The 26,949-nt window shown below is 42.8% G+C and overlaps 1 protein-coding gene across 3 annotated transcripts in view; it reads left to right on the forward strand.

Moving 5' to 3' along the window:
* Nucleotides 1-26,949, forward strand: part of pid1 (phosphotyrosine interaction domain containing 1) — a 122,121-nt gene that overhangs the window by 34,135 nt on the left and 61,037 nt on the right. For 2 of the 3 annotated variants that reach the window (XM_055645660.1, XM_055645658.1), the window contains exon 2: nucleotides 23,293-23,439. In XM_055645660.1, the coding sequence (XP_055501635.1) occupies nucleotides 23,305-23,439 (135 nt within the window). In that variant the 5' untranslated portion in view covers nucleotides 23,293-23,304. Of the gene's footprint in view, nucleotides 1-3,642; nucleotides 3,737-23,292; nucleotides 23,440-26,949 lie in introns of those variants that run through there. The other variant, XM_055645659.1, reaches the window with a different exon arrangement.

Here is a 26,949-nt window from a genome sequence, read left to right on the forward strand (position 1 = left end):
CTATTGTTTTAATAACTGATCTCTATCAATGGACTCGTGTTGCAACATTCTCACTTTGAAAACTGCCTAAGATTAAAGGTTGCATGCTAAAGGTTTGGATGTACACATCTGGATCCAACATGTATCCAGGGGATGTCTGTGTCAGGCCTCTCGCTGTGAGAATGAGTTATAAATAAAAAGATTACAAGAGAGCCATTCTGCCTGTAATTTCTTTTCCTTGGAATTTAGAATTCGATTCAATTGTTCCCTGTAGATGGAGACCTCATAAAATCAGGCCTTTGTTAAGAAACGTAAATTTGTCTTAATTTGTGATTTTCATTTTCTCGATTTCCTTCTGTGAAGAAACTCTGCCTGCCACCTTTGGGTAAATTCTGTCAGTTAGCTTGTTGCCAATTCCCGTTGCACATAAAGTATGTGTTCAGAGCTGCAATCATTGGATTATCTAATATTCATTGGCTGTGAGTTCGGGTCTGCCAGCACTGTGAGACCTCCTAGAATCTACCCTTTATTTTTGTTTCATAAGAAGTACAAGAGTAGGATTGTAATTCTTTGGCCAGTCACAACATGGACAAACACCAAACTCTAGCCACCTCTTACTAACTTCAATTACCTTCCTTCTCGAGTGTTTTTTTCAGTTCCCTCGTGGAACTGCTAACTCTATTCATACACGGTAGCGCAGCGGTAGAGTTGATGCCTCGCAGTGCCAGAGACCTGGGTTCAATCCTGACTACGGGTCATGTCTGTACGGAGTCTGTATGCTCTCCCTGTGACAGCGTGGGTTTTCTCTGGGTGCTCTGGTTTCCTCCCAAATTCTAAAGATGTGCAGCTTTGTAGGTTGACTGGTTTCTGTAAATTGTCTATGTGTAAATTCTACGTGTAGGATAGAACTATTGTACAGGTGATTGTTAGTTGGCATGGGCTCGTTGGCTGACGGGCGTGTTTCCACGCTGTATATCTAAACTAAACTAAAAACACTGCCTCCTTCAACTCTTTCTAGATAAAATCAGCAAATTAAAAAAGTCTAGTGCACTTTCCGTCCTTCATGCTCCTGATTTAAGGGCCTGTCCCACTGTACAAGCTAATTCAAGAGTTCTCCCGAGTTTCCCCTGATTCGAACTCGGTGAATTACGGTAATAGCCGTTCGTAGGTACTCGGGGCTCTCGTGAACATTTTTCAACATGTTGAAAAATCTTCACGAGCTTACCGCGTTTCCCAAGTACCTGCCGTTAGCGTTACGAGCTGCTAAGAGACGTCCCGAGCTCCGACGTACCCGCTACGTACATTCTACGTGCTTACCACGAGTTTGATTTTTTTCTTAAAACTCGGGAGAGCTCTTGAATTACCTCGTACAGTGGGACAGCCCCTTTACAGTGTTAATTCGGCTCTGGAATTAGTGTGGTGCTTCTCACACTGTTGCCATTTTTACAAGCAAGTGCTGCAAGTTTGGGATTCCCTGATTGAATGCTGAAGTGCTGATCGTATTCTCCAACGGCATTAACTGACTGGGCTCCAACCTTGGATTCTTCATGTGTTCCATCCATGCAGCAGTTCCTCAAGCTTTAAACTGGGGAACCTGCACCCTGAACCTGTGCCAAGTTAGATCTGGCCCAGGAACCGCAACTCCATTTGTTTGCACAGTGAGGAACAGGTGTGAGGAAACTCTTAACAATTCTTTTTAACTAATTGAGTTGCATGCTTTAATTTAAAAGTAAATTAACTTTGGGTGGGTGGCACGGTGGCGCAGTGGTAGAGTTGATGCCTTACAGCACCAGACGGGTTCAATCCTGACTGTGGTGCCTGTATGGAGTTTGTACGTTCTTCATGACCCTCATGGGAGTGCAGCGTAGGTTTACAAGGTTAATTCCAGGGATGGCAGGACTGTCATATGCTGAGAGAATGGAGCGGCTGGGCTTGTACACTCTGGAGTTTAGAAGGATGAGAGGTGATCTTATTGAAACATATAAGATTATTAAGGGTTTGGACACGCTAGAGGCAGGAAACATGTTCCCGATGTTGTAGGAGTCCAGTACCAGGGGCCACAGTTTAAAAATAAGGGGTAAGCCATTTAGAACGGAGACGAGGAAACACTTTTTTCTCACAGAGAGTTGTGAGTCTGTGGAATTCTCTGCCTCAGAGGGCGGTGGAGGCCAGTTCTCTGGATACTTTCAAGAGAGAGCTAGATAGGGCTCTTAAAGATAGCGGAGTCAGGGGATATGGGGAGAAGGCAGGAACGGGGAACTGATTGGGGATGATCAACCATGATCGCATTGAATGGTGGTGCTGGCTCGAAGGGCCGAATGGCCTACTCCTGCACCTATTGTCTATTGACCATGTGGGTTTCTCTGGGTGCTCCGGTTTCCTCCCACACTCCAAAGACGTACAGGATTGTAGGCTTATTGGCTTGGGAACATTGTAAATTATCCCGAGTGTGTATAGGATAGAGCTAGTGTAGGTCACTGATCGGCACGGACTCAATGGGGCGAAGGGCCTGTTTCTGTGCTGTATCTCCCATTAGTGGGAGAGTCTATGACCAGAGGCCAGAGACTAAAAGGAGATCCTTTAGAAAAGAGCTGAGGAGGAATTTCTTTAATCAGAGGATGGTGAATCTGTGCAATTCATTGCCACAGACAGCTGTGGAGGCTGTCAGTGGATATTTTCAAGGCAGAGATAGATAGATTCTTGATTTGTACGGTTGTCTGGAGTTATGAGGCAAAGGCAGGAGAATGGGGTTGAGAGGGAAAGATAGATCGACCATGTGTGAATGGTGGAGTAGACCTGATGGGCCGAATTACCTATTTCTGCTAAAACTTATGAATGAAGCATGAGTTTACACCTCAGTGTAAATTGAGCGAAACTTACAGTAATGGACCAGAGTGACAATAAATAAGAGTAACTTCAAATAAGGGGAATAAAAACCAATGAATCATAGATTAAAAAAAACACCAGATGGTTTCCCCTCCAATGTTCAGTCAGGTTGGAACTATATTTACATCCAAGCTGTCTTCTGAAATGAATGTGGAAATGCTTCTAAAAATGTATCAATGAAACCTATTATATTTTTGGACTGCAAAATCTTTGATCTTCACGTACCATTTCATTAGACCCAGCAGGGTGTCATTGATTTAGTTGTTCACAATAGGTGGAAAATAATATGTTCACCCCCAGAAACACCTGAAACGTAGACTGCATGAGTTGATGAAGCATTACTACCACCAGAATAAAACTGACTGGGGACTGGAAAAACATTATTTCATTTTTTTACTGGATCAAACCTCTTGCTGCCTCAAGACATGATACATGACCCCCTTTTAATGCTTAATGCTGTTCCCTTCATCTGGCATTGAGAGCTTACATAGAAGGAACATATAAATTTGAACATAGGAAGAGCATGCTTGCCTTGGAGGCTGTTCTGAGTGGATTAACTTCATTGATTCCTGGGTTGAAGGTTATATTATGAAGAACAATCGAACAGGGTACATGAACACTCTTTAGAGTTTAGAAAAAGGAAATCCAATCGCATTGAACCATTAGATTCTGAGACTGGTTGACAGATTTCAGAGGGATCAAGAGACTAATCGTGGTGTAGAGGGTAGTGTTTCTGAATAACGGTTTGGTATTTCAGGACTGAGATCAGGAGAAATCTTTCGACTTGGGTTGTGAGTGATTGCCATTCTCCACCGAAAGTACTTAATTACTGATGCCACCAACAAAGAGAAACAGGAGATAACGGGATTAGGTAGGAATGGCAACTTTAACGAGAAGATAATCCGTAATCGTATTAAATAAAAGCTCCGTTTTGAAGCAAAATGTGCTACTCCTACCTTCTTACATGCCTTAACTTGCCAAGTCCCCCAAATTGCTCATGATTAATGACAGGGATTCAGCCAACACCAAGGGATTAAGAATTGTGATGAAAGTGTGATTGGGTTTAATATATTGGACCCTGGTTCGGGGAAGCAAAATAGTGGGCGAAAAGGCCTTGTGGAATTTTTGTTTCAACAAAATGTGGTCAATTATAGGCTTACAATAATATAGAAAACATTAACAGCACCGTGTACCTAAAGCATATTGCTGAAGGTGTTTAAATATTTCATTAAAAAGCAGTATATTTTGAACACAGCACAAGACATGAACACCAATTTAGTAGATATAATGATTTATTCATCATTAATGGTCCACTTTAAAATAATCAGGGATTACAGATTGTGTGTTTAATGAAAAAAAAACTTGCATGAACTTGGCATCATATTTTTTCTTAACTTTATACAGTACGGCCAGCTCTTAAACTAATAAATTGACCTATGTTTGAAAAACTTGAATGGTTGATTGATGTTTCTTCTGAAAAATTCTACACATTTCCCTTTTACTGCTTATGTTCCTTTTCAGTTGTCAAAACGATTGCTGTAACCACATTCTCTTCAATGTGCATGCCAAGAGCTGGTAAAATAAAAGGCTGTATTGTTCATATCATTATTGGAGCACATTGATCTAATGCCAAAAATGGGAATGAATGTCTGGAAATCTCGGACTCCCCCAATAGGAATTTTGAGGTGCTCTCAGCAACCTTTCTGTAGCTGGAAATTTCAGAGTTCTCCCCAAGGGACTTTATTCCATTTGAAGATAGAAGGTAACGAAAGAAAATGATGTGAGATATTAGGAAGTATGTGATACACTAAACACCCAAACCTGCAATGTTCCTCAAACCCTCCTTCCAAAATTCAGTTTATTTGCAGTTAATGGAAAATAATTTCATAATAACATATGAAATGCATTTGCTGTGGCATCAGCAGTTCGAAAGAGGATAATTTTTTTTCTTCATTTTTCTGTTGGTAGCGAATCAAAACAAATTATTCCAGAAATAATCAGCAGGACAAAACACAGAGTGAGGTTAAATGATCTGATGAGTTTAGTTTAGTTTAGTTTAGAGACACAGGGTGGAAACAAGCTCTTTGACCCACCGAGTCCGCGCCGACCAGCGATCCCTGTACACTAACACTATCCTTCACTTTAGAGACAATTTACAATTTTTACCTAAGCCAATTCATCGACAAACCTGTACGTTTTTGGAGTGTGGGTGGAAACCTGAGCACCCAGAGAAAACCGGCACGGTCACGGGGAGAACATACAAACTCCGTACAAGCAATACCCGTAGTCAGTATTCAACCTATGTTTATGGCTCTGAAAGAGTCTATAAGATGGGTCTGAAGAAGGGTCTTGACCCGAAACATCATCTCTCCATCTTCTCCACAAATGCTGCCTGACCTGCTGATTTACTCCAGCACTTTGGATTAAACAGGCCATTTTTAGTTTGCAATCAATGTGGTTTTGCAGGGCATAATCCTGAAACCGTGTTCAGGTTCTACATTAATAATTGAAAGCAAGGGTGGCTTATGAAGCTAATACACGTGTACCGAGGTGCCTATGTGGAAGATCCAAAAATGTTTCGGGGCAATTTAGGTAGGCTATATAAATGGGCAAGGACATGGTAGATAGAATATAATGTGGAAAAGTATTATTCTTTGGCTGAAAACATAGAAAGGCAGTGTATTTGTTTTAGACCAGAGGTGGGGGGTCTGCGCATTTATGTAAATAAAGCATGGTGCTCGGACTCCACCATCATCGAGCGTCACTGCTCAGCTAACCGTGAGTTCTTCTTGGTTAGATGCAGACCGTTCTATCTGCCCAGAGAGTTTACCTCCACTGTTGTGACTGCAGCCTATATCCCTCCTGATGCTAATGCCAAGCTTGCAATGAAACAGCTGCATACTGCCATTAGCAAACAACAGACGCACAACCCCGAGGCAGCCTTCATTGTTGCGGGTGACTTCAATCACTCCAACCTGAAGACTGTACTCCCCAAATTCCGCTAACATGTCTCCTTCCCCACTAGAGTAGACAAGACACTGGACAAAGTCTACACCAACATGGCTGAAACTTACAAAGCCGTCCCCCTCCCCCACCTTGGTCAGTCTGATCACCTCTCATTGTTCCTGCTCCCTAAGTACTCCCCACTCATCAGACGGGTTAAACCCACTGTGATGACAGTTAAAGTCTGGTCAGAGGAAGCGGACTCCACACTTCAGCAGTGTTTTGGAAGCACTGACTGGAAGGCGTTTGCAGCCCAGGCCACCCATGACTCCCACAAGGACATTGATTCCTACACATCCTCTGTTCTGGACTTTATAAACTCCACCATCAATAGTGTCACCTCCCTCAAACGGGTGACCATATACCCGAATCAGAAGCCATGGATCAACAGCGAGGTCAGGCTACTGCTGAAAGCACGGGACACCGCTTTCAGGTCAGGCGATGCTCGAGCCTACAGTTCATCCAGGGCTAACCTGAAGAGGGCCATCAGGAAGGCCAAGCACTGCCATAAGCTCAGGATTGAGGAGCACTTCAACAACAACTCAGATTCAGATTCAGATTCAATTTTAATTGTCATTGTCAGTGTACAGTACAGAGACAACGAAATGCATTAGAGACAACGAAATGTTGTCTCGAAACTCCGACCCCCGACGCATGTGGCAAGGCATCCAGGCCATCACGGACTATAGACCCTCCAACATCACCCCCACATCCAGCGAAGCCTCCTTCCTTGAGGAGCTTAACCACTTCTATGGCCGCTTCGACAGGGACAATCTAGAGACAGCCATCAAGGCTGTGCTACCTGCTGATCACCAACCCCTCACACTCGCCCCCTACGACGTGTACGTGGCACTGAGTAGGACTAATGCACGTAAGGCCGCTGGCCCTGACGGCATCCCCGGGCGCGTGCTCAGGGCCTGTGCTGCGCAGCTGACAGACGTCTGGACTGACATCTTCAACCTGTCACTTTCCCAAGCAGTTGTCCCCACGTGTCTTAAAATCACCTCCATCATGCTGGTGCCAAAACACTCCACTGCGGCAAGCCTCAACGACTTCTGCCCAGTTACACTTACCCCCATCATCACCAAGTGCTTCGAGAGGCTGGTCCTGGCACACCTCAAAGGCTGCCTACCCCCCACATTGGATCTCTATCAGTTTGCCTACCGCAAGAACAGGAGTACGGAGGATGCCATCTCAACGGCACTTCACTCCGCCCTCTCCCACCTCGACAACAGAGACAGCTACGTGAGAATGCTGTTCATCGATTACAGCTCAGCATTCAACACCATTATACCCTCAAAACTGATCACCAAACTCGGTGACCTGGGCATCGACCCCTCCCTCTGCAACTGGATACTGGACTTTCTAACCAACAGACCCCAGTCTGTTAGGTTAGACAAGCACACCTCTTCAACCCTCACCCTGAACACCGGCGTTCCACAGGGCTGTGTGCTGAGCCCCCTCCCCTACTCCCTCTTCACCTACGACTGCACACCTGTACATGGTACTAACACCATCATCAAGTATGCAGATGATACAACGGTGATTGGCCTCATCAGCAACAACGCTGAGTCGGCCTATAGGGAGGAGGTCCAGCTCCTAGCAGCATGGTGCGCTGACAACAACCTGGCCCTTAACACCAAGAAGACCAAGGAGCTCATTGTAGACTTCAGGAAGTCTAGGGGCGGCACGCACACCCCCATCCACATCAACGGGACGGAGATGGAACGTGTTTCCAGCTTCAGGTTCCTGGGGGTCAACATTTCCGATGACCTCTCTTGGACCCACAATACCTCAACTCTGGTCAAGAAGGCTCACCAGCATCTTCTTCCTGAGGAGACTGAAGAAGGTCCATCTGTCTCCTCAGATTCTGGTGAACTTCTACCGCTGCACCATCGAGAGCGTCCTTACCAACTGTATCACAGTATGGTATGGCAACTGCTCTGTCTCCGACCGGAAGCACTGCAGAGGGTGGTAAAAATTGCCCAACGCATCACCGGTTCCTCGCTCCCCTCCATTGAGTCTGTCCAAAGCGAAGGGCGCTCAGCATCGCCAAGGAGTGCTCTCACCCAACCATGGACTGTTTACCCTCCTACCATCTGGGAGGCGCTACAGGTCTCTCCGTTGCCGGACCAGCAGGTCCAGGAACAGCTTCTTCCCTGCGGCTGTCACACTGCTCAACAATGAACCTAGGTGACTGCCAATCACCCCCCCCCCGGACACTCCTCCCACAGGGAAAACACTATGGCTGTATGCATGTAAATAGATTTATTTATTGAAATCATATTCTATGTCGCTCTTCCAGGGAGATACTAACTGCATTTCGTTGTCTCTGTACTGTACACTGACATTGACAATTAAAGTTGAATCTGAATCTTAAGCAGTAAGAGATTGAAAAGTAGTGTTGAACAGAGGGACCAAGATGTCCCTACGTACGACATCCTGATAACTCATGAGTATAGAAGTTGCAAAGTCATGTGCAGTTGTATAAGACGTTGGTGAGGCTGCATTTAGAATATTGTGTTCAGTTCTGGGCACCGTTTTATAGGAAAGATGTTATCAAGTGGGAAAGTGTACAATTATGAGAATGTTGCCACGACTCAAGGGTCTGAGCTATAGAGAGAGGTTGAGTAGGCTGGGACTCTATTCCTTGGAGCGCAGCGGTGATCTTATAGAGAGCAATAGATCAGGTAGATGCCCACAGTAGGTGAATTGAGGACTAGAAGACATAAGTTTAAGGTGAAGGGGAAAAGATTTAATAGGAACCTGAGGGGTAACCTTTTCATACAAAGGGTGGTGGGTGCATGGAACAAGCTGCCAGAGGAGATAGTTGAGGCAGGGACTATCCTAATGTTTAGAAACAGTTCTCTCCAGAGATGCTGCCTGTCCCACTGAGTTACTCCAGCATTTTGTGTCTACCTTTAGAATCAGTTAGACAGGTACATGGATAGGATAGGTTTGGAAGCATATGGACCAGGTGGAAATAGTGTAGCTGGGACATGTTGGCCGTTGTGGGGAACTTGGGCCGAAAGGCCTGTTTCCACACTGTATCACTCTGACGAGTCTTACAATGTTAATATGCACATTTTAGTTTTTGTTTAGTTTATTTAGTTTATTATTAAATACATGAATAATCTGTGAGTGTATGAGTTTAATTTATTGAGTTTGAGTTTAGTTTATTGTTTAACAGACGGCTGGCACAGTAAACGGTAAGTCCTTTAGAGAGGGGGGGGGGAGAAAGAATGGAGACACTTTTAAGAAGTATAATAAAGTTTAGCGGGCATTTTACATACTGGTCGGTTTTCCTGGGTCCTGAAAACTACAATGAGCCAATCAAAATGCCCTGTCAGCGAAGGAGATTGCCTACGTCTGCCTTCGACTGCCTGTAACTAATTATCGACCCCACTCTACTGCACTACGAGTTATAAAGAACCACGCAGACCAAATTTTACTCACAGAAAAATTTTCAACATGCTGAAATATTTTCTGCGACCTAGCTGAGGCCGTGAATATCGGGAACTTCCCGCGAGCATGAAGGAGAGTTCCAGTGACCTCATAGGACCTCCTAGGACCACGTGTCGAGCATGCTGCGAATTTGAGTTGAGGGCTAACTCTTCTAAACTTGCAGATTAGGTTGCTGCAGTGGGACAGCCCCCTAAAGCTTTTGTTGCATGCTCTCCAGACAGCCATCTAAGCACCATTACCCTTGTTTAACGTAAATATTTCCTTGTTTGTCATTCTGTTTTAGATTCTGAGAATTATCACTGCACTAGAGGACATTCACTCATCAACCCCATTTGCGATGTTGAGTGCTTTTTGCACTTTTATTTTATATCTGCAGAATCTGCAACTTTTTGATCTTCTGAAAGTCGCTAGTCGCGAATAAACTAAGTACAGCTGTTGACTCAACTATTGTTGCCAAGTCTGTGGCAATGAGGAGAAGTTTTTTAAAGAAACATACTGATAGAAAGAGCAAATCCCCACAATGAAATAAAAATGTACTCCATACACTCAGCTCGGTGAAAGCCAGATAACAGCGTGTCCCCGGCATTCAGGCGCTGGCAACAAGATTTGTCCTGTGCCGAAATATTCTTTTAATTTAAAATTATTTCTGACATGTAACAGCTATAAAATTAACACTCCTTTCACACTTTATATTAACTTGTTCAGACATGGCAAGGAAATTGGATGTCTGAATAGTACACTTTACCCTATTGCCGTTAGAACTAAACAGATGGATTTGCCTCCTTGCAGTCTGTTACTATTTTCTTTCTTCATGTTTCAGGTGTGCAATATTCCTCCCAAACAGTGTTTAAAAAAAAAAAAAAGAAAATGTGTACCAGACACTGTTGAACTCTGCTCTCAACTATTACCATCTGGTACAATGATGTGGCAGTGTTTCCATCAAGGTGCCTGACTTTTAAAACGCAATGTTGTACTTGGAAAATCTGATCTCAAAACACTTAATTGAAACAGTCTTTTCCCCATTCATGAATCATTATGATTGGTTCATTGTATGAATCATGAGCTTTATTTCGATGGGCCTAGATTGTCACATTGAAAGACTTTAGACCAACTGGTAACCACTTAAAGACATTGAGCAAGGGGAATGTGTGAAAGGATTAGGATGCCTTCAGAATGACTATAAACACCTCGGTGATAGCAAGCAGATGCATTCAACTTGCACCCTTCTCTCATAGCCAGATGTTGATCTATTTGCTTTCTCCTTCCCCGCCATCCACTTCCACCTGTATTTCTTCTTCTGTCTTCACATTTCACTCCTTCTCTCTCCTTCCCTTGCACCTTTTTGTCACATTTTCATCTGTCCACCCATCTATTAACCAAAAATTCCACCTCCCTCACCTATATCCACCTTTATCACTTGCAGGTTTTGTCCTCCCCCCACTGCAATCAGTCTGATGAAGGGTCCCAACCCCCAACTATCACCACTAACCCCATCACCTATCCATGTCACTTTTGTGGGGGGTGGGGTCTGTTCATAAGTACATATATCAACATAATGTTATTCCAATCCATAAGAGTATTGCTCAGCATTCTTGCAAAACCAGGGCATACAAAGGAGCCTACAACGTTGCAATGAAACCAGAGTTACAGCTGAGTTTTTAACAATGTGTGTGATAACTGTTGTATAACCTCCCTGGCTTCAGAAAGGTGTTTTTTAATTCCATGATATATTTTAGCATATTCCATAATCTCGTAAATGTATCCCAATCAGTATTTTATTTTCAGTGATTTCATTTTTTTTAAAAAAAGTAACGATAGGCGCTTCTCACTTTAAAGCACAAAGTGCTGGAGGAACTCAGCAAGTCGGGTAGCATCGGGGAAGGAATTCTGAAAAGCTCTTCCAGTCTGAAGAAGGGTTCTGACCCAAAATGTTATCCATCTATGTTTTCCAGAGGTTCTGCCTGACCCGCTGAGTTACTCCAGCACTTATTGTCCTTTTTTGAAAGTTCTTGGTTGATCAACACCATTTTCCAGTTGTCAGTCTGCCAGTTCCGCCATTCATCTGTAAATAATAAATAATTCAATAATCCGTATTATTGGGGCGGCACGGTGGCGCAGAGGTAGAGGTGCTGCTTTAGAGCGCTTACAGTGCCAGAGACCCGGGTTCAATCCTGACTATAGGTGCTCTCTGTAAGTTCTCCCTGTGACCACGTGGGATTTTTCTGAATTCTTCGGTTTCCTCTCACACTCCAAAGACGTACAGGTTTGTAGGTTAATTGGCTTGATATAAATGTAAATTGACCCTAGTGTGTATATGTTAGTGTTAATGTGTGGGGATCACTGGTCGGTGCAGACTTGGTGGGCCGAAGGGCCTGTTTCCACGTTGTTTCTCTGAACTATAAACTAAACTAATCCCTCCATAACGAGTCATTCTACAATTATGTTCATTTTGTTCTGAATAATATTTTTTCACAAATATTCTACTAAATAGCCATTCCACTGATAGCCCTGTCCCAAGGTGCGAGTTCATTCCAAGAGTTCTCCCGAGTTTGCCCTGATTTGAACTCGGAGATTTACGGTATTGGCCACTCATCGGTACTCGGAGCTCTCGTGGACATTTTTCAACATGTTAAAAAATCTTCACGAGTCTTCCCGTGCTTACCTGCCATTAGCGAGTCTTCCCGAGTACCTGCCGTTAGTGGTACAAGCCAGAAAGAGACATCCCCGAACTCCGATGTACCCGCTACGTTCATTCTCCGTGCTTACCACGAGTTTGATTTTTTTAAAACTCGGGAGAGCACTTGAATGAACTCGCACTGTGGGACAGGGCTTTAAGAAAGAAGATTGACTTTTCTCTTTATTTGATGTTCATCCACAAGTGTTTTATCTTTCGCTATTTCTTCATCTCTTTATTTCCTTTTCTTTCATAACAAATATAATATGTTATTTCTTTCAACTAACGATACGGCTTCTACTCCGCGAGATTCACTAAAGCCTGCCTCCCCTCCTTTGGTTCCCACCTAGACTCGTCCATTGATTCCCATAAATATCAGAACCTGTGGCCCCTACAGTGCATGTCTGGTGATCTGAGCGTGGGGGTGACATTTGACGTTCTGAAGGTTTCATTCAAGGATAATTGAATTCTCAGTTTTTGTTGAGTTCAAATGGGCCTTTACAAGAATCCATATTACCTCATCGTGTGTGCAATTGGCTTCTTTTACATTATATTTCAACATAAGTGACATGTCTATCACTAGTTATGTACTGTATTATAACAATAGCAAACAGCCACAGTTATACAGCAATTTTAACATTCTCCAATGTCTCGAACAATCTGCAAACTTAAAAATCACCAACTCTTGTCATGAGGGCTCAAAGTCAGCAAAGAGGTCTTAGACTTCAAGCCACATGACTATACAAAAAGCAGAACCATAGATGATAGGCTTGGTTATAATTTGCGGGTAGAATGCAAAAATCAGAACCTAATGTATAGATTAGTTTTAAGAGGCTGTCCCACTGCGGCAACCTAATTGGCGAGTTTAGAAGAGTTTAGGAGAGTTTGAAAAAGTGTCATGTTGAAGACCTCCTTCGACTATGTTGAAGACCTCCTTCAACTATGTTGAAGACTAACTTCGACTAGCTTCGGGAAAATTGGACACGGAATAGTGGAGATTGAAGACGACCTCCTTCGACCTCCCTTCGACTATGTTGAAGACTATCTACGACTACCTTCCACTACCCTCGATTAAATACGAATAACATGCCAGACCTACTGTGACCTACTTCGACTAAACATACAAGTTAAAAAATATATCTTTTTTTTTTTCCATGGTGACCTTTTTTGTTACTCGCGGGCATCTTTCAGCACGTTGAAAAATACGCCGCGACCTAGCTGAGGCCTCAAGTACGCGGGGACTACTCTCAAGCATGCAGGAGAGTTATGCCCCTGTTCCACTTAGGAAACCTGAACGGAAACCTCTGGTGAACTTGCACTCCACCCAAGGTTTCCATGAGTTACCAGAGGTTTTGGTCACTCGCCTGGAAAGCCTCGACTGAAGCGTGAGCTGCATCTACTGACCAAAGATCCTACAGGATCTTTGCTACCGACCACACACACACACACACACACACACACACACACGCACACACACACACACACACACACACACACACACACACACATCGAGAAGGCGGGGGCCAGGGACAGCGGGGAGCGCTGTCTGCGCGATGAAGTGGAAGGTAAACGGCTGCCACGGAGCATGGTAAGTCCTTTAGAGAGCCCGGGAGGGGGCAGAAGGGGAGAGAGTAGGAGGAGAGAAGTGGGGAGAAGGGGGGGGGGGAGAAGGAGTGGAGACAGTTTTAAGAAGTTTAATAAAGCTTAGCGGGCATTTTACCTTCCGGTGGGTCCGTCTAGGTCGTGACACTCCAATGAGCCAATCAAAATGGTCGGTCAGCGAAGGAGATGGCCTTCGACTGCCTGTAAGTAAATAGCAACCCCACTCCACTGGCTTCGACCAAACAGCAACCTATTTTTAGTCGAGGCCGGTTTCAATTTTGTTGAAATAATCGAAGGAACATAGAAGAAACCTCGACCACGCGGAAACCACTTTCGACCATTAGGGAGAGTGACCAAAACCTCCAGGAACCTCATGGAAACCTTGGGTGGGACGCAAGGTCACCAGAGGTTTCCGTTCAGGGACAGGGGCATAACAAAGACCTCCTAGGACCTCGTGTCGAACATGCTGTGAGTATGAGTCGAGGGCAAACTCTTCTAAACTCGCCAATTAGATCGCCGCAGTGGGACTGCCCCTTTTTTAGAAGATTGAGGGGTGGAATAATCACGCTGTCCACAATCTACAGATACAGGACAAAGGGTATAATGTTTAGTGCAAGATAAAGTCCAGTAAAGTCTATTTAAAGATTGTTCAAATGTCTCCAAGGAGGTGGCTGGGAGGCCTGGACCGCTCTCTAGTTGCCAAGAGGATGATTCAGTTGCCTGACAACAGCTGGGAAGACATTGTCTCTGAATCTGTATATATTAATCTACAAGAGATACATAACAGGCCCTTTACATAACTTTCCCTTTCTTCACATCCGTGCATCCGTGGATGTTTCCACTAGTGGGAGAGTCCAGGACCAGAAGCCATAGCCTCAGAATAAAAGGACGTACTTTTAAAAAGGAGATGGAGAGGAATTTTTTTTAGTCAGAGAGTGGTGAATCTGTGGAATTAATTACCACAGAAGGTTATGGAGGCCATCAATGATTTTTTTTAAGGTGGAGATTGGCAAATTCTTGATTAGTATGGGTGTATGGGGTTATGGGGAGAAGGCAAGAAAATGTGGTTGAGAGGGAAAGATATATCAATCTTGATTGAATGGCAGAGTAGACTTGATGGGCTGAATGGCCTAATGCTGCTCCTTATGAACAAACCAAAGCTTGGCGGACAATGGGGAAGGTGTAATGTGTGGATGGGGCCCACTTTCCTTAAAGTAGCATCAGTGAACGAGAGACCTTCCTTCTACTTTTTGTAGTTGTTTGACACATGTAATGCAGAGGTATGAAAAGATTTTGACAATGCCACTTTTGAATGCCTTGGAATTCTCTGGAATGAAACATAGATGAGCTTCCAACCTGTGACTGGTACTTGATGAATTAATTATGCATCAAAATACAGATGTGAATTAAAATAAACAAAAAACCTGGTGGAAAAATACATTTTTGCATGTTAATAGTATTTCGTGTAAGCAATTTACATTTACACTGTGGGTGGCATAATGGTAGGTTTCCTGCCGTACAGCGCTAGAGATCGAGGTTCAATCCTGACTTTTGGGTGCTGTCTATACAGAGTTTGTACGTTCTCACTGTGACTGTACGGGTTTATCTCCTGGTGATCTGGTTTCCTCGCACATCCCAAAGAGTTAACAAGACGTCCTATAGTGCTGTTTTGTACATTATAAGTATCTATCATCAACCAGCAAATTAATGGATCATTAATCTGGTTTTAGTGATATTTATTGATTGGTTTACTGATTTATGTGAAAGCATTTGCCAGGCTTAGTGCTAGGTCAGACAATATTCTAAGGATGAAAACACAAAATGCTGGAGTAACTCAGAGGACCAGGTAGCATCAATGAAGGGAATGGATAGGTGATGTTTCGGGTTGGGATCATTCCTCAACCCGGATGTGAAACATCTCCTGATCCATGGATGCTGACTGACCTGCTGAGTTACTTTGCATTTTGCTCCAGATTGCTGCACCTCGGTTTCTTGATGCTCTATGTTCTAAGAATAATGAGTCTAGCACCAAAGTGGTAAACACTTTGGACTCCCAAACCCACATCCTGCCCATGGCTGTGCGTCACACAGATCCTGATCCAGTTTTTAAATAGAGGGACTTGTGGTTTACTGACAGCCTGCTGAAACCGTGCCCAGGGCTGCCGGGAAGTGGAGGTACGTACTGTAGTTTGAAAATGCAATCTTAAACTCATAGGAAATGCCATGATATTGGCAACACAACTTTGGAGGGTTACGTGCACTGTATGAGTTAACATTAAAAAATGTCCAAGTGCCAAAAATGATTAAAGGATAAATAATTTCCATTCACCTCATAAATAACTGTTCAAAAATGCATTAACTAGGCCCAGGTGTGCCCTTTGCATTAAAAAATGAAATCTTAACCATTCTCTTTTCTGCAATTGGAAACGTTTCTGCTATTGCTGCCCAATTCATCCCATAGAATGATGAGCCAGGTGCCTCTCCACAGGACTAATGTCAACCACTGTCGTCGTGGGCTCTGTGCCCTCGCATACGGCATCCCATCTCTGGATGTCCCTTATCTGTAGGCCAGCTCAGGGTCTGGGCTACTTGGCATTGTGCCAGCCTGGAGCCAGTGAACTGCAAGGAACATCCACTTGTGTCATGAGCTCTCTGGCATCACATTAGTTATGTGATCATGGCCTTGAAGGGCTTTAAAGGTGTGGAAGACTCCCAGTTCTTTATTTGAAGGTCCTGTTATTCTGGGTGGACATACTATATGACTATAGGCCATCGGAGTCAGTACGACGCCCAGTGTAACTCTAGTCTAGATTTAAGCATGAAGCGTGTAATTAGAAATTATTTGGTTTACTTAACAAGTACGAAATGGCAGTCATAAATCATATACCATCGAGTAATCACTGTAATCGAGTTTCACTGTATCTTAATTGGTAAACCTGATAATAAACAGACCTTTGACCTTTAAAACCTTTGAATAATGACAGAGAACAGGAAGGAGATTGAGAATCTCGTAACCTGGGGCCAAGACACCAGCCTCTCCCTCAATGTCAGCAAGACAAAGGAGATTGTGATGGGCTTCAGGAAGCGAAGGCAATGCACATACATTGATGCTGACATGGTAGAGATGGTTGATAGCTTCAAGTTCTTCGGGATAAATATCACCAGCAATTTATCCCGGACCTGCCATATCGAACCAATGGCCAAGAAAGTGCAACAGCGCTTCTACTTCCTTCGAAGGCTTAGGAAATTCGGCATTTCTCCAACAGCTCTCACCAGTTTCTACAATTTCAGTGGTCCTGACCCGCAATCTACATCATTGGAGGCCTTCGGTCTATCTTTAATCGGACTTCACTGTGCTTTATCTTGCATTAAACGTAATTCCCTTTATCCACTGTGGGCGTAACCTAACTGCAATCATGTATAGTCTTTTCATTGACTGGATAGCACACAACAAAAAGCTTTTCACTGTACTTTGGTATCTGTGACAATAATAAATTAAAGCAAAATGAACTAAATTGCTCCCTCCATGTACAATACAAACATGATTGACTCCAATCAACCAGCTACTCAGACTCTTCAATTGCATTAACTTGGATGGGAAATAAATAGTAACGAGAATTCAAAAATTCTTTTGACAGCCAAATACCGGCAGTCCTCGGAAGATGGGAACTTAAACACAGTTTGTCAGGAATGAGGAAATGTTTATTTATATTACTGACAAAAAGCCTGTGTGCTGTCAAGTTTAAAAAAATAAAAAAATAAAAGCCTCCTTTTTTCAATGCCTATCTATTATCATCTGTCGCAGTCAAAGGCAGAGTTTGATATTCTGTCATTGTTATTTTGAGGAGTCACTATGTATGTTCATATAGAAACATAGAAATTAGGTGCAGGAGTAGGCTATTCGGCCCTTCGAGCCTGCACCGCCATTCAATATGATCATGGCTGATCATCCAACTCAGTATCCCGTACCTGCCTTCTCTCCATACCCTCTGATCCCCTTAGCCACAAGGGCCACATCTAACTCCCTCTTAAATATAGCCAATGAACTGGCCTCGACTACCCTCTGTGGCAGAGAGTTCCAGAGATTCACCACTCTCTGTGTGAAAAAAGTTCTTCTCATCTCGGTTTTAAAGGATTTCCCCCTTATCCTTAAGCTGTGACCCCTTGTCCTGGACTTCCCAAACATCGGGAACAATCTTCCTGCATCTAGCCTGTCCAATCCCTTAAGAATTTTGTAAGTTTCTATAAGATCCCCTCTCAATCTCCTAAATTCTAGAGAGTATAAACCAAGTCTATCCAGTCTTTTCTTCATAAGACAGTCCTCACATCCCAGGAATCAGTCTGGTGAACCTTCTCTGCACTCCCTCTATGGCAATAATGTCCTTCCTCAGATTTGGAGACCAAAACTGTACGCAATACTCCAGGTGTGGTCTCACCAATATACTCTGGTGTTGCAATCTGACACAGCATGGTTGCAGAAACAGATACCAGCTATGTGTAAATGGTGTGGTGGTCCTATATATGAATGGGTTCTCTGTGTCAGCTAATGCTGAGGAGGTGTTTATTTATCCTTATTTATACTCCCTTCCATTCAGAATTTCACTGCTAAAGTTTATAATGGAGATCGAAAACCTGTGATACACTTACAAATCTCAATGTTGATGTTCCATTCAATCATGATTTTGCATTCAATGGTTCAATGGTTCTTTATTTGTCACATATGCTACTTTGTACTAGTGAAATTCTCCTTGCATATATTACACATGCAGGCGCCACCATGTTTTGTCGCCATTTCCAAAGTCCGGTTGGCCCGCGCGCTCGAATTAGTGGAGCAGTTCCCACAAACCAACGTTCCTCTCCTCTCCGGCCTTCTTTGTGTCCCAGGGTCAACCCTGAGGGTGCTGGATGCATTACCCTCCTAACGGCCCGTGGTCTTTGTGTCCGATGTCTCCAGTTCCTTCCTGGTTCTGCTGACCTACGAGCCTTCGGGCAGGTTCCCACCGACCAACAAGCCTACAGGCTAGGGGGTCCCCACCGACCAATGTGCCTTCAGGCGGGTTCCCATTGACCAATGAGTCTACAGGCTGGATCCCACCGACCAACGAGGCTACAGGTTGGGTCCCACCGACCACCAGGCCTGCCGAGCGGGTACAGCACATATATAGAATTAGTTTATCTGGGGCCTACACATTCAGTGTATTCACATATTTCCTATAGCCCTGCAGCAGAGATCAATTGGACTGCTGTTCCTGGCCATGTACTCCTTTGCTCTTCAGCTCCTCATGAAGGTCCTTCATGCTCCTTTAAAATGTTGCAAACCAACAGAGCCACCCATCCATCATTTTCTTTCATCTGTGCTCTCTTGAAAAACCTCTAACCACACGGTACTTGATGGGGGAGTACATCCTCCCATCAACATGACCTCTGTGACACTCCATTATACAAGCCCACACACATTTAGCTTACAGACAATTGAAGAAAGATACTCTCATTTGTCATTGAGATGTTCTGCTCAACACTTCACTTTGCTCTTGGAATGACAACAACTTCTTACTCTGGAAGTGACCTGTTAAATTTAGTTTAGTTTAATTTAGAAATACAGCACGGAATCAGGCCCCTCGGCATACGGAGTCTGTGTTGACCAGCGATCACCCCGTATACTGGTGCTATCCTACACACAAGGGACAATTTACAATTTTTTTTACCAAGCCAATTAACCTACAAACCTATATGTCTCTGGAATGTGGGAGAAAACCGGAGCACCCAGAGAAAACCCACACAATCACTGGGAGAACGTACAAGCTCCGTACAGACAGCACCCGTAGCCAGGATCAAACCCGGGTCTCTGGCGCTGTAAGGCAGCAACTCTATCACTGCGCCACCGTGCTGCCCCTAAAATGTTTGAGAAGTATCCTTTGATTCAAGAATATTTTGATTTAGTTAATGAAACAAGTATATTTTCAGAATCCCTGCTTCTCCCAATTATATAAGCCATCCAATAAATGAGCCTATTTAGTCACTTCAGCAGGAAAAATTTGACTTGACCCCAATATCAATATCAAATACTTCCAGGCCAAGTGTAGCTGCAATCCCAGGAAAAATAAACATTTGTTACTCTAAAATCCTCCAGCAATCTATCTTGTCTATATAGCCTCAACACAGTACGGGTGGCATGGTGGCATAGCGATAGTGTTGCTGCCTTACAGTGCCAGAGACCTGGGTTTGATCCTGACTATAGGTGCTTGTCTGTACGGAGTTTATATGTTCTCTTCATGACCTGCGTGGGTTTTACCCGATATCTCCGGTTTCCTCCCACAGGTTTGTGGGCTAATTGGCTTGGTATAATTGTAAATTATATTCAATTCGGGCACTCCAAGCCACGGAGTGTGTTCCATCCGGCCCGACGTCGGAGCTTCCATCATCCCGACGAGAGGGCTTGTACATCGGGCCATCCGTAGCAGCGACTATGGAGGGTCAAGGCCCCAAACACGGGTGAACAAAAGGAGGAGGACTGACTGAACTTTATTGGCTTCCATCACAGTGAACACTGTGGTGGATGTTTATGTTAAATTCTATCATTCTTTTTAATTGTGTTGTGTTCTTTTAATTGTATGGCTGCATGGTAACTCAAATATCACTCATGCACGTGACAATAAATGTGAATCTGAGTCTGAAATTGTCCCTAGCGCATGTAGGATAGTGTTAGCGTCGCTGGTCGGCACAAACTAGGTGGGCTGAAGGGCCTGTTTCTACGCTGTATCTCTAAACAAAATTAAACTATAGTACCATGGTACCACACACCTTCCGCATCTAAATTTCACAATTCGTCGCTGTTGACTGTGAGATGTCAGTGAGGTTGATGAAGTTTAATGTCAACAACAACTGAATTATGAGAAATTCTAAGCTTATGGTCCAGGGAACGGGTCTGGTTTTAAAATGTTTTCCCAAAATGTGGAAGCATTGTAATTTGACTCGCTTTACCATAAAAGACCCCTCAGACTGTTATGCAAACCATGGCATTATATTTTCACTCCAGACTTCCAGGTACATCCAGTTCAGACATTTACACAAAGGAGAGCTTGAATATGTTTTGGTCATTTTATGTTTTTCAAAGTTTGTGTATTTGTTTTACAAAGACATCTTGAGAAGAATTTGCCGGTGGTTAAAATTCCTGAGACAGCTGGTAAACATTTCTAACAGGGACACTGATGAAATGGTGTGGCTTTAACTCTTTGCTGTTTTTACATTCAGTGATGACTTGATGTTTTGAACGTTCTGTGCTTGTGAAAGGCGCTGGAAGTTCCATAAAGTTTTGGCCTCCAAGCAGGATTTCTGATTTAACTTGAAGAAAATTGTACAGTTAAGACTGCCTTGTGGCCCCATATGTTTTTATAATATTCCTATTTCAGATTTCACAGACTCCGCATTGTCCAATACAATTTATTTCAAAGTATACCAAGAAAATGTGATACTCAAGAGAACTAAAATCCAACGGAATTTACAGTTATTTGAGATCTAACTGGAACCTGGAGGGCAAAAGAAAATCTTTAAAATTTATAAGTGTCCTTGTACACCCTGAGTGCATATTACTGCAAAGCACCATGACATTTGCTTTTAAGATGCTTCATGAGTTAGCGTCTACTTTGCCTCATAAACTGACAGGATGCAATACATGAAAATGTATTTTTTCACAAGATATTGTTCTCAACTGATATATATGAATAACCAAATTTGGACAGGAATATGGCCCTAGATCCTACTCTGCCCTTTGATAAGATTATGGCTGATGTCATCGTAACCTCAACTCTTCTTCTTCTTGCGCATGGCGTGCACAGCCTAAAGTTGTAGGTCAACTTGTGTTATTTGATCTATTTGTTTGTGCACGTCGGGTTGATTGCATTAGTCGAAACAGGGTGGACCACGTGAATGTTGAAATCTCCCACCCCACCTCAACTCTGCATTTCCACCTTTCACCATTAACCTTTTGCCCCTGTGCCTATTAAGCATCGATATCCCACTGCCATAAAAATAAGCAAAGATTCTATTTCTACCACCTTTGTGGAAGGCCGCCCCAAAATCTGCAGCCCCCTAACAGAATAAAAGTCACTTTATTTCTGTCTTAAACAGCAACCCTTATTTTTAAACAATGTCTAGTTTCACCCACAGCAGCAAACATCCTCTCCACATCTTGTGAAGACCTCGTGAGGTCCTAGTATTTTTCAATCAATTCATCGCTTTTTTCTAAACTCTCCCTATCCATTCTTTCCTTGTAAGATAACACACTTATTCCAGGTATCAATCGGGTGTATTTTGGCCAAATTGCTTCCTTAGCTTTAACAACCTTCATCGATTTAAAAAGACCGATTTTTTTTTTTTTTTAAAAGCCACATTTCTCCAGATGCTCTGTATAACAGAAGCATAACTCCCCCTTCTTATGTATTGAATTCCCCTGGCAATAAACTACTATTCTGCCATCTTTCCCAATTACCTCCCCTACCTGAACACCAGCCTTTCTCATTGCTGGATCCCTTTGCACGTCACTTAGCATTCAGATAATGTGCCCTCTTCTTTACTGCTGACAAAATGGACAGTAGCATGCCCAGCTAGACTCCATTTCTCCAATCTTTACCATCATGCCTAACCTACCTACAACCACTTAATGGCTTCTTAATGTTCTCTTCTCAGCTTCCTTTCCTCCCTATCCTTGTGTAAATTTAGCAACTAGGCCTTCTGTGCCCACATCCCAGTCATTTAAGTAAATAATAACAAGATGGCGACCTAGACCTGCATTTGTTACAACTTGCCAAATATAAAAAGACTCTTTATGCCAACATCTATCCACGGCAACTTGTTATCTCCCGCACCATAAACGCTAATGTTCCACAATCCCATTGACAAAAGAGTTGCCATCTAATATCAGATGATCCCTACACAATGACATGGAGGACTTCATCCATACAAATTAGCTCACCCACAGTAATTGTATAGTGCAAAAAGTAAAGACATGTTCAAACCCTAATAGAATGAGATAAAGTAAAAGTTTTGCAGGTTCAGGAAATCCCCTCTTTTATCATGTGCCCCTTGTTAGTTTTCAATGTTACCCAATAACATTTCTGCATGGTGTTTTTTCTTAAATCCATGCCAACCCTTAGCACGGATAAGACAGACACAAAGTGCCAAAGTAACTCAGCGGGTCAGGCAGTATCTGGATAAATGAATACGTGGCATTTTGGGTTGGGACCCTTCTTCTGTGATTGTGAACCAGCATCTGCAGTTCATTTTTATTACCTTAGCATGGATAACTTCATCTGATAATATAACCTAGTTTTTCTGCATGAGTTATACTTGCATTCATTCCATTTCTAAATATATTCAGGCCTAAGAATACATTTTTCAACTACTGAGGAATAGGGCCTTTGGAGACTGGGTAACAAGGTGGATCAATCTGAATGGTAGTGAAAGCCTGAGTAAGAAAGGCTTACTCTTGCACCTGTTTCCAACGTGCTTATGCAACATAAATTCAAGAGCAATTTTCAGGTGTTCTGCCAATTGCTTTATTCTCCCACTATGAACAAAATCATCTTTTCCTTATGTTTGCAGATGAGTTGAAATGAATCTAACCTAGACTATTTGTTATTGATGCCAATTCACTCCAAAGTTTGACTCATTCTTTTGCATTCCAGCACTTTCAGACCATGCTGAAAACCAAGTTGAATGTGTTGACTCTGCGGAAGGAACCCTTGCCCACTGTCATCTTTCACGAACCAGAAGCCATCGAATTGTCCCCCACAGCTCCTTTGATGAACAGCCAGTACAACACAGAGCGCAAGGTTGGTTGCAAGCGTGTAGGATATTGCTTGACAGGATGTTTTTGTGGGCAACAGTATGCTATATATTAGTGAGAATATCTCACTGGCTGGGGCAAATATATGTTAGTACTTCCTAACCTCAGTTAACATTTACTGTCTGGACATGGTGCCAGAATCCGTACAGACAACTGCACTCTTCAGCTTACCAAAGGTACATGGTTGTGGTGCCTTGAGACATTACCTCAGACTGCTGCATACATGGAATTACTTGATCTATTGGCTTTAAAATGCTCTGCAATTTTTTTAATTCAGGAAGAGAAAGCAAACAAAGGCATCGCCATTACGCTTGGCGGCTACTCAAATTTGAAAAATATTGAAAAATGAAATATAAAAATCATTCAGTAAATGTTTTCATTTTCTTAAAAAAAAACCCATTGAGAATTGCCTGTGATGTATAATCAAAAATGTGTCCTTTCTTTGGGATCTCAGAGGGGAATCTCGGATCAGAATGATATAAATCAAAGTTTCACTCGACCCTCTTTGTGTCCTAAATAGCAGAGGCAATGACAAGATGAAGCAGTTTTGCAGAAATGCACACATAATTGACACGATAATCTTTGGCTTTCACTGTCTTTCAACGACAGTAAGACTTTGAGTTTTCCCCGTCTGGTATAGTGGGTATCTATGACAAGGCCACAATTTAATGTCTGTCAATGATGCCCTTAAAATATTGAGATGGTGACTTGTTGGACACCTGCAAACACCTGCATCGATGCCCATATCTGAACTTTGTGAATGGAGTAACTGGGGAACTAAACAAAATAATTAGATAATAGTCTTTGCCTCTGCCATTAAGACAAGTGTGGATAATTGTTTCCGTGGGTTACTCTGACTCCCCCCCCCACCCCCCTTCGTCACCCAGAGTTTTGACGTTACTCTGCTCTGGTTGGATATACGCCTTCTCATTCTACCAGTTCTGAAATGAGTTTAATTAAAATCAAATGTTTTGCGTTTTGTGCAAATTGCAAATACACTGTTCACTGGTTTCTGGGATGTGACCACATGGTTGGGGAGAGAAATGAAATATTCCTGCAGTTTGGCTTAAAACCTATTCCAGCCACAACTAGCAGGAGTTTTGTGTGGCAATTAATCTGTACCACCTGAAACTGCTGCTGTGTGGTGTGTTTCATATTAACCTCGGCAGAGGAAGATGCAAAGCTGCCCTCTTCCCCACCTTTGTCCAAATCCATATTTCAGAATATAGACATCTTATTTTAATCAATGCAGCAATCAGTAAACTATGAAAATGAAAATGAGGTATAATGGGTAATAAATAACTTTGATAGTTAGAAACTAAGAGGAACATAAACCATACGGGATACATACAGTGAAACCGTTCTACTAGTTTATCAGCCAGGTGATGTAGTTAAAAAATTATTCAAAACGTGGAATTATTGCCCTTTCATTTCTAATTTACTGCAATTAAATTGCCAAATAACGTCTCAAGAGATTTGCTTTACAAGTTGCAGTTACAGATCTTGCATGGAAAATGCACGCATACAGCATCATGGGTGACTTCAAAATGCGTGCTGCGTGCAATCTGAGCGCAGTTTGAGAGCACGGAAAAGAACCTGGAACCAATCCAGCAATCCATAAAAACTATACTCAGATTTTTTTGATGAAGTTCTTTTACAAATCACTTGTGTAAAGGAATCTCTCAACACATGTTAGCATTGTTTATTCTTTGGCAAGTTCAGGTGATGCTAAAAAACTGTGAGTGTCGTGATTTTCAGTGACACAAACATGTTTTCCCCATTGATTCCAATGTTATAAGTGGATATGTGTTCCTACGCAATGTTTTTTTTTCTCTCATATTAAACCATTTCATTGGAGATGATAAATTGAGCAACTGTTGTTATTGAACAGCCGAGGCCGACATTAGAGTTGGGGATAAGAGAGGAATGGACAAGACTTCTGCAAAAGAAACAATTACTCTTGTCATTGTTATTTTTAGTCAAAATAAGTCAATATCACTGTGTCAATTTGGTTGCCAGTTTAGACTTTACTTTAGACTTCAGAGATCCAGCAAGGAATCAGGCCCTTAGGCCCACCGAGTCTGCCCCAAATTTGAAGTCAATTAGGACCTCTGTGGTGAATCCATGTACTTTTGCCAGGAATGTGTTTGGAGCAAGCGGCATTGATGTTGAGGTGCAATGCAGAACAACAGAAGAGCTATTAGTGGTTAAATGGCTCACCCTTTATCTTATCCTTCTCTGTCCTGTTGTCCACGATGCTTTAACTGTCCTCAGTGAGCCTGCCTTGTTTGCATTGGGTGGCATTCAAAGGATCATCAGGTTCATGCAAACATTTTGAACTGTTGAGCCATTAGCCAGGTTATTCTCCATATCAGATGAGATACAGTCAACGTGATGTTATTTAGGCTCATCTGCAGATTCTGCGCTGGGTGCCTCAGCACTGGAGAAATGCTGACACTGCGCTCTTGTTCAAACACAGCAGTACCTGCAGGTCAGTCAGGTCATCTTTTGTTTGAGGTGATACATGTAGTTCTGGAAATCAGAACCCGAAGCAAAACTAGACAACTGAACTGATTAGACAAAAAAGCCTTTTTTAATAAGGTAAACCATTTCAACAAACCTTACAATAGACACACAAAGCTGGAGTAACTCAGCGGGTAAGACAGCATCTCTGGAGAAAAGGAATAGGAGATGTTCCGGGTCGAGACCCTTCTTCAGACCTGATCCGAAACGTCAGGTATTCCTGCCAGACCCGCTGAGATACTCCAGCAGTTTGTGCCTATCTTTGGTGTAAACCAGCATATGCAGTTCTTTCCTACTCAACTAACCTATGGTTTTTAAATGAAGTAACAAAGGAATTCAGAGGGAAATGTGGTCAATGTGGTGTAAACAGACTTTCAAAAGATGTTTGATAACCCACCACATAATTGGATTGTCATCAAGATCGCAGGCCATGGGATATGAAGGGTTGTAGCAGCATGGTTAGAAAATTGGCTGAGCAACAGGAAATAGAGAGTGGTAGTGAGAGGTTATTTATCAAACTGAAGGAAAGTGTGCAATTAAATTTCTTCTGGGTTGTTACAAAGACCGCAGCTTTATTTAAGATTTATTATCTTGGCTTAGACTTGGATGTAGATGGCTCACTTTCCAAGCTTGTACAGGATGCAAAACTGAGGTAGTGGTGAGCTTTGAAGAGGATACAGAGGAGCTCAACGAAACAAACAGGTTGGTGGATTTTGCACAAGATCGACACAAAATGCTGCAGTAATTCATCAGGTCAGGCAGCATCTCTGGAGAAACTTATAGGTGATATTTCAGGTCGGGAACCTTCTTCAAACTGATTGTATTAGGGAGACTCTTTGTAGGTCCTGACCTGAAACGTTACTGCTGAGTTACTCCAGCATTTTGTATCTGTCTTTGATACAAATGAGCACCTGCAATTCCTTTTTATTACACAGTGGATTTGGTGAATAAGTGGCAGAGGAGATTTAATGTA

Source organism: Leucoraja erinacea, chromosome 14, assembly GCF_028641065.1.
Source record: "Leucoraja erinacea ecotype New England chromosome 14, Leri_hhj_1, whole genome shotgun sequence".
Classification (NCBI taxonomy): domain Eukaryota; kingdom Metazoa; phylum Chordata; class Chondrichthyes; order Rajiformes; family Rajidae; genus Leucoraja; species Leucoraja erinaceus.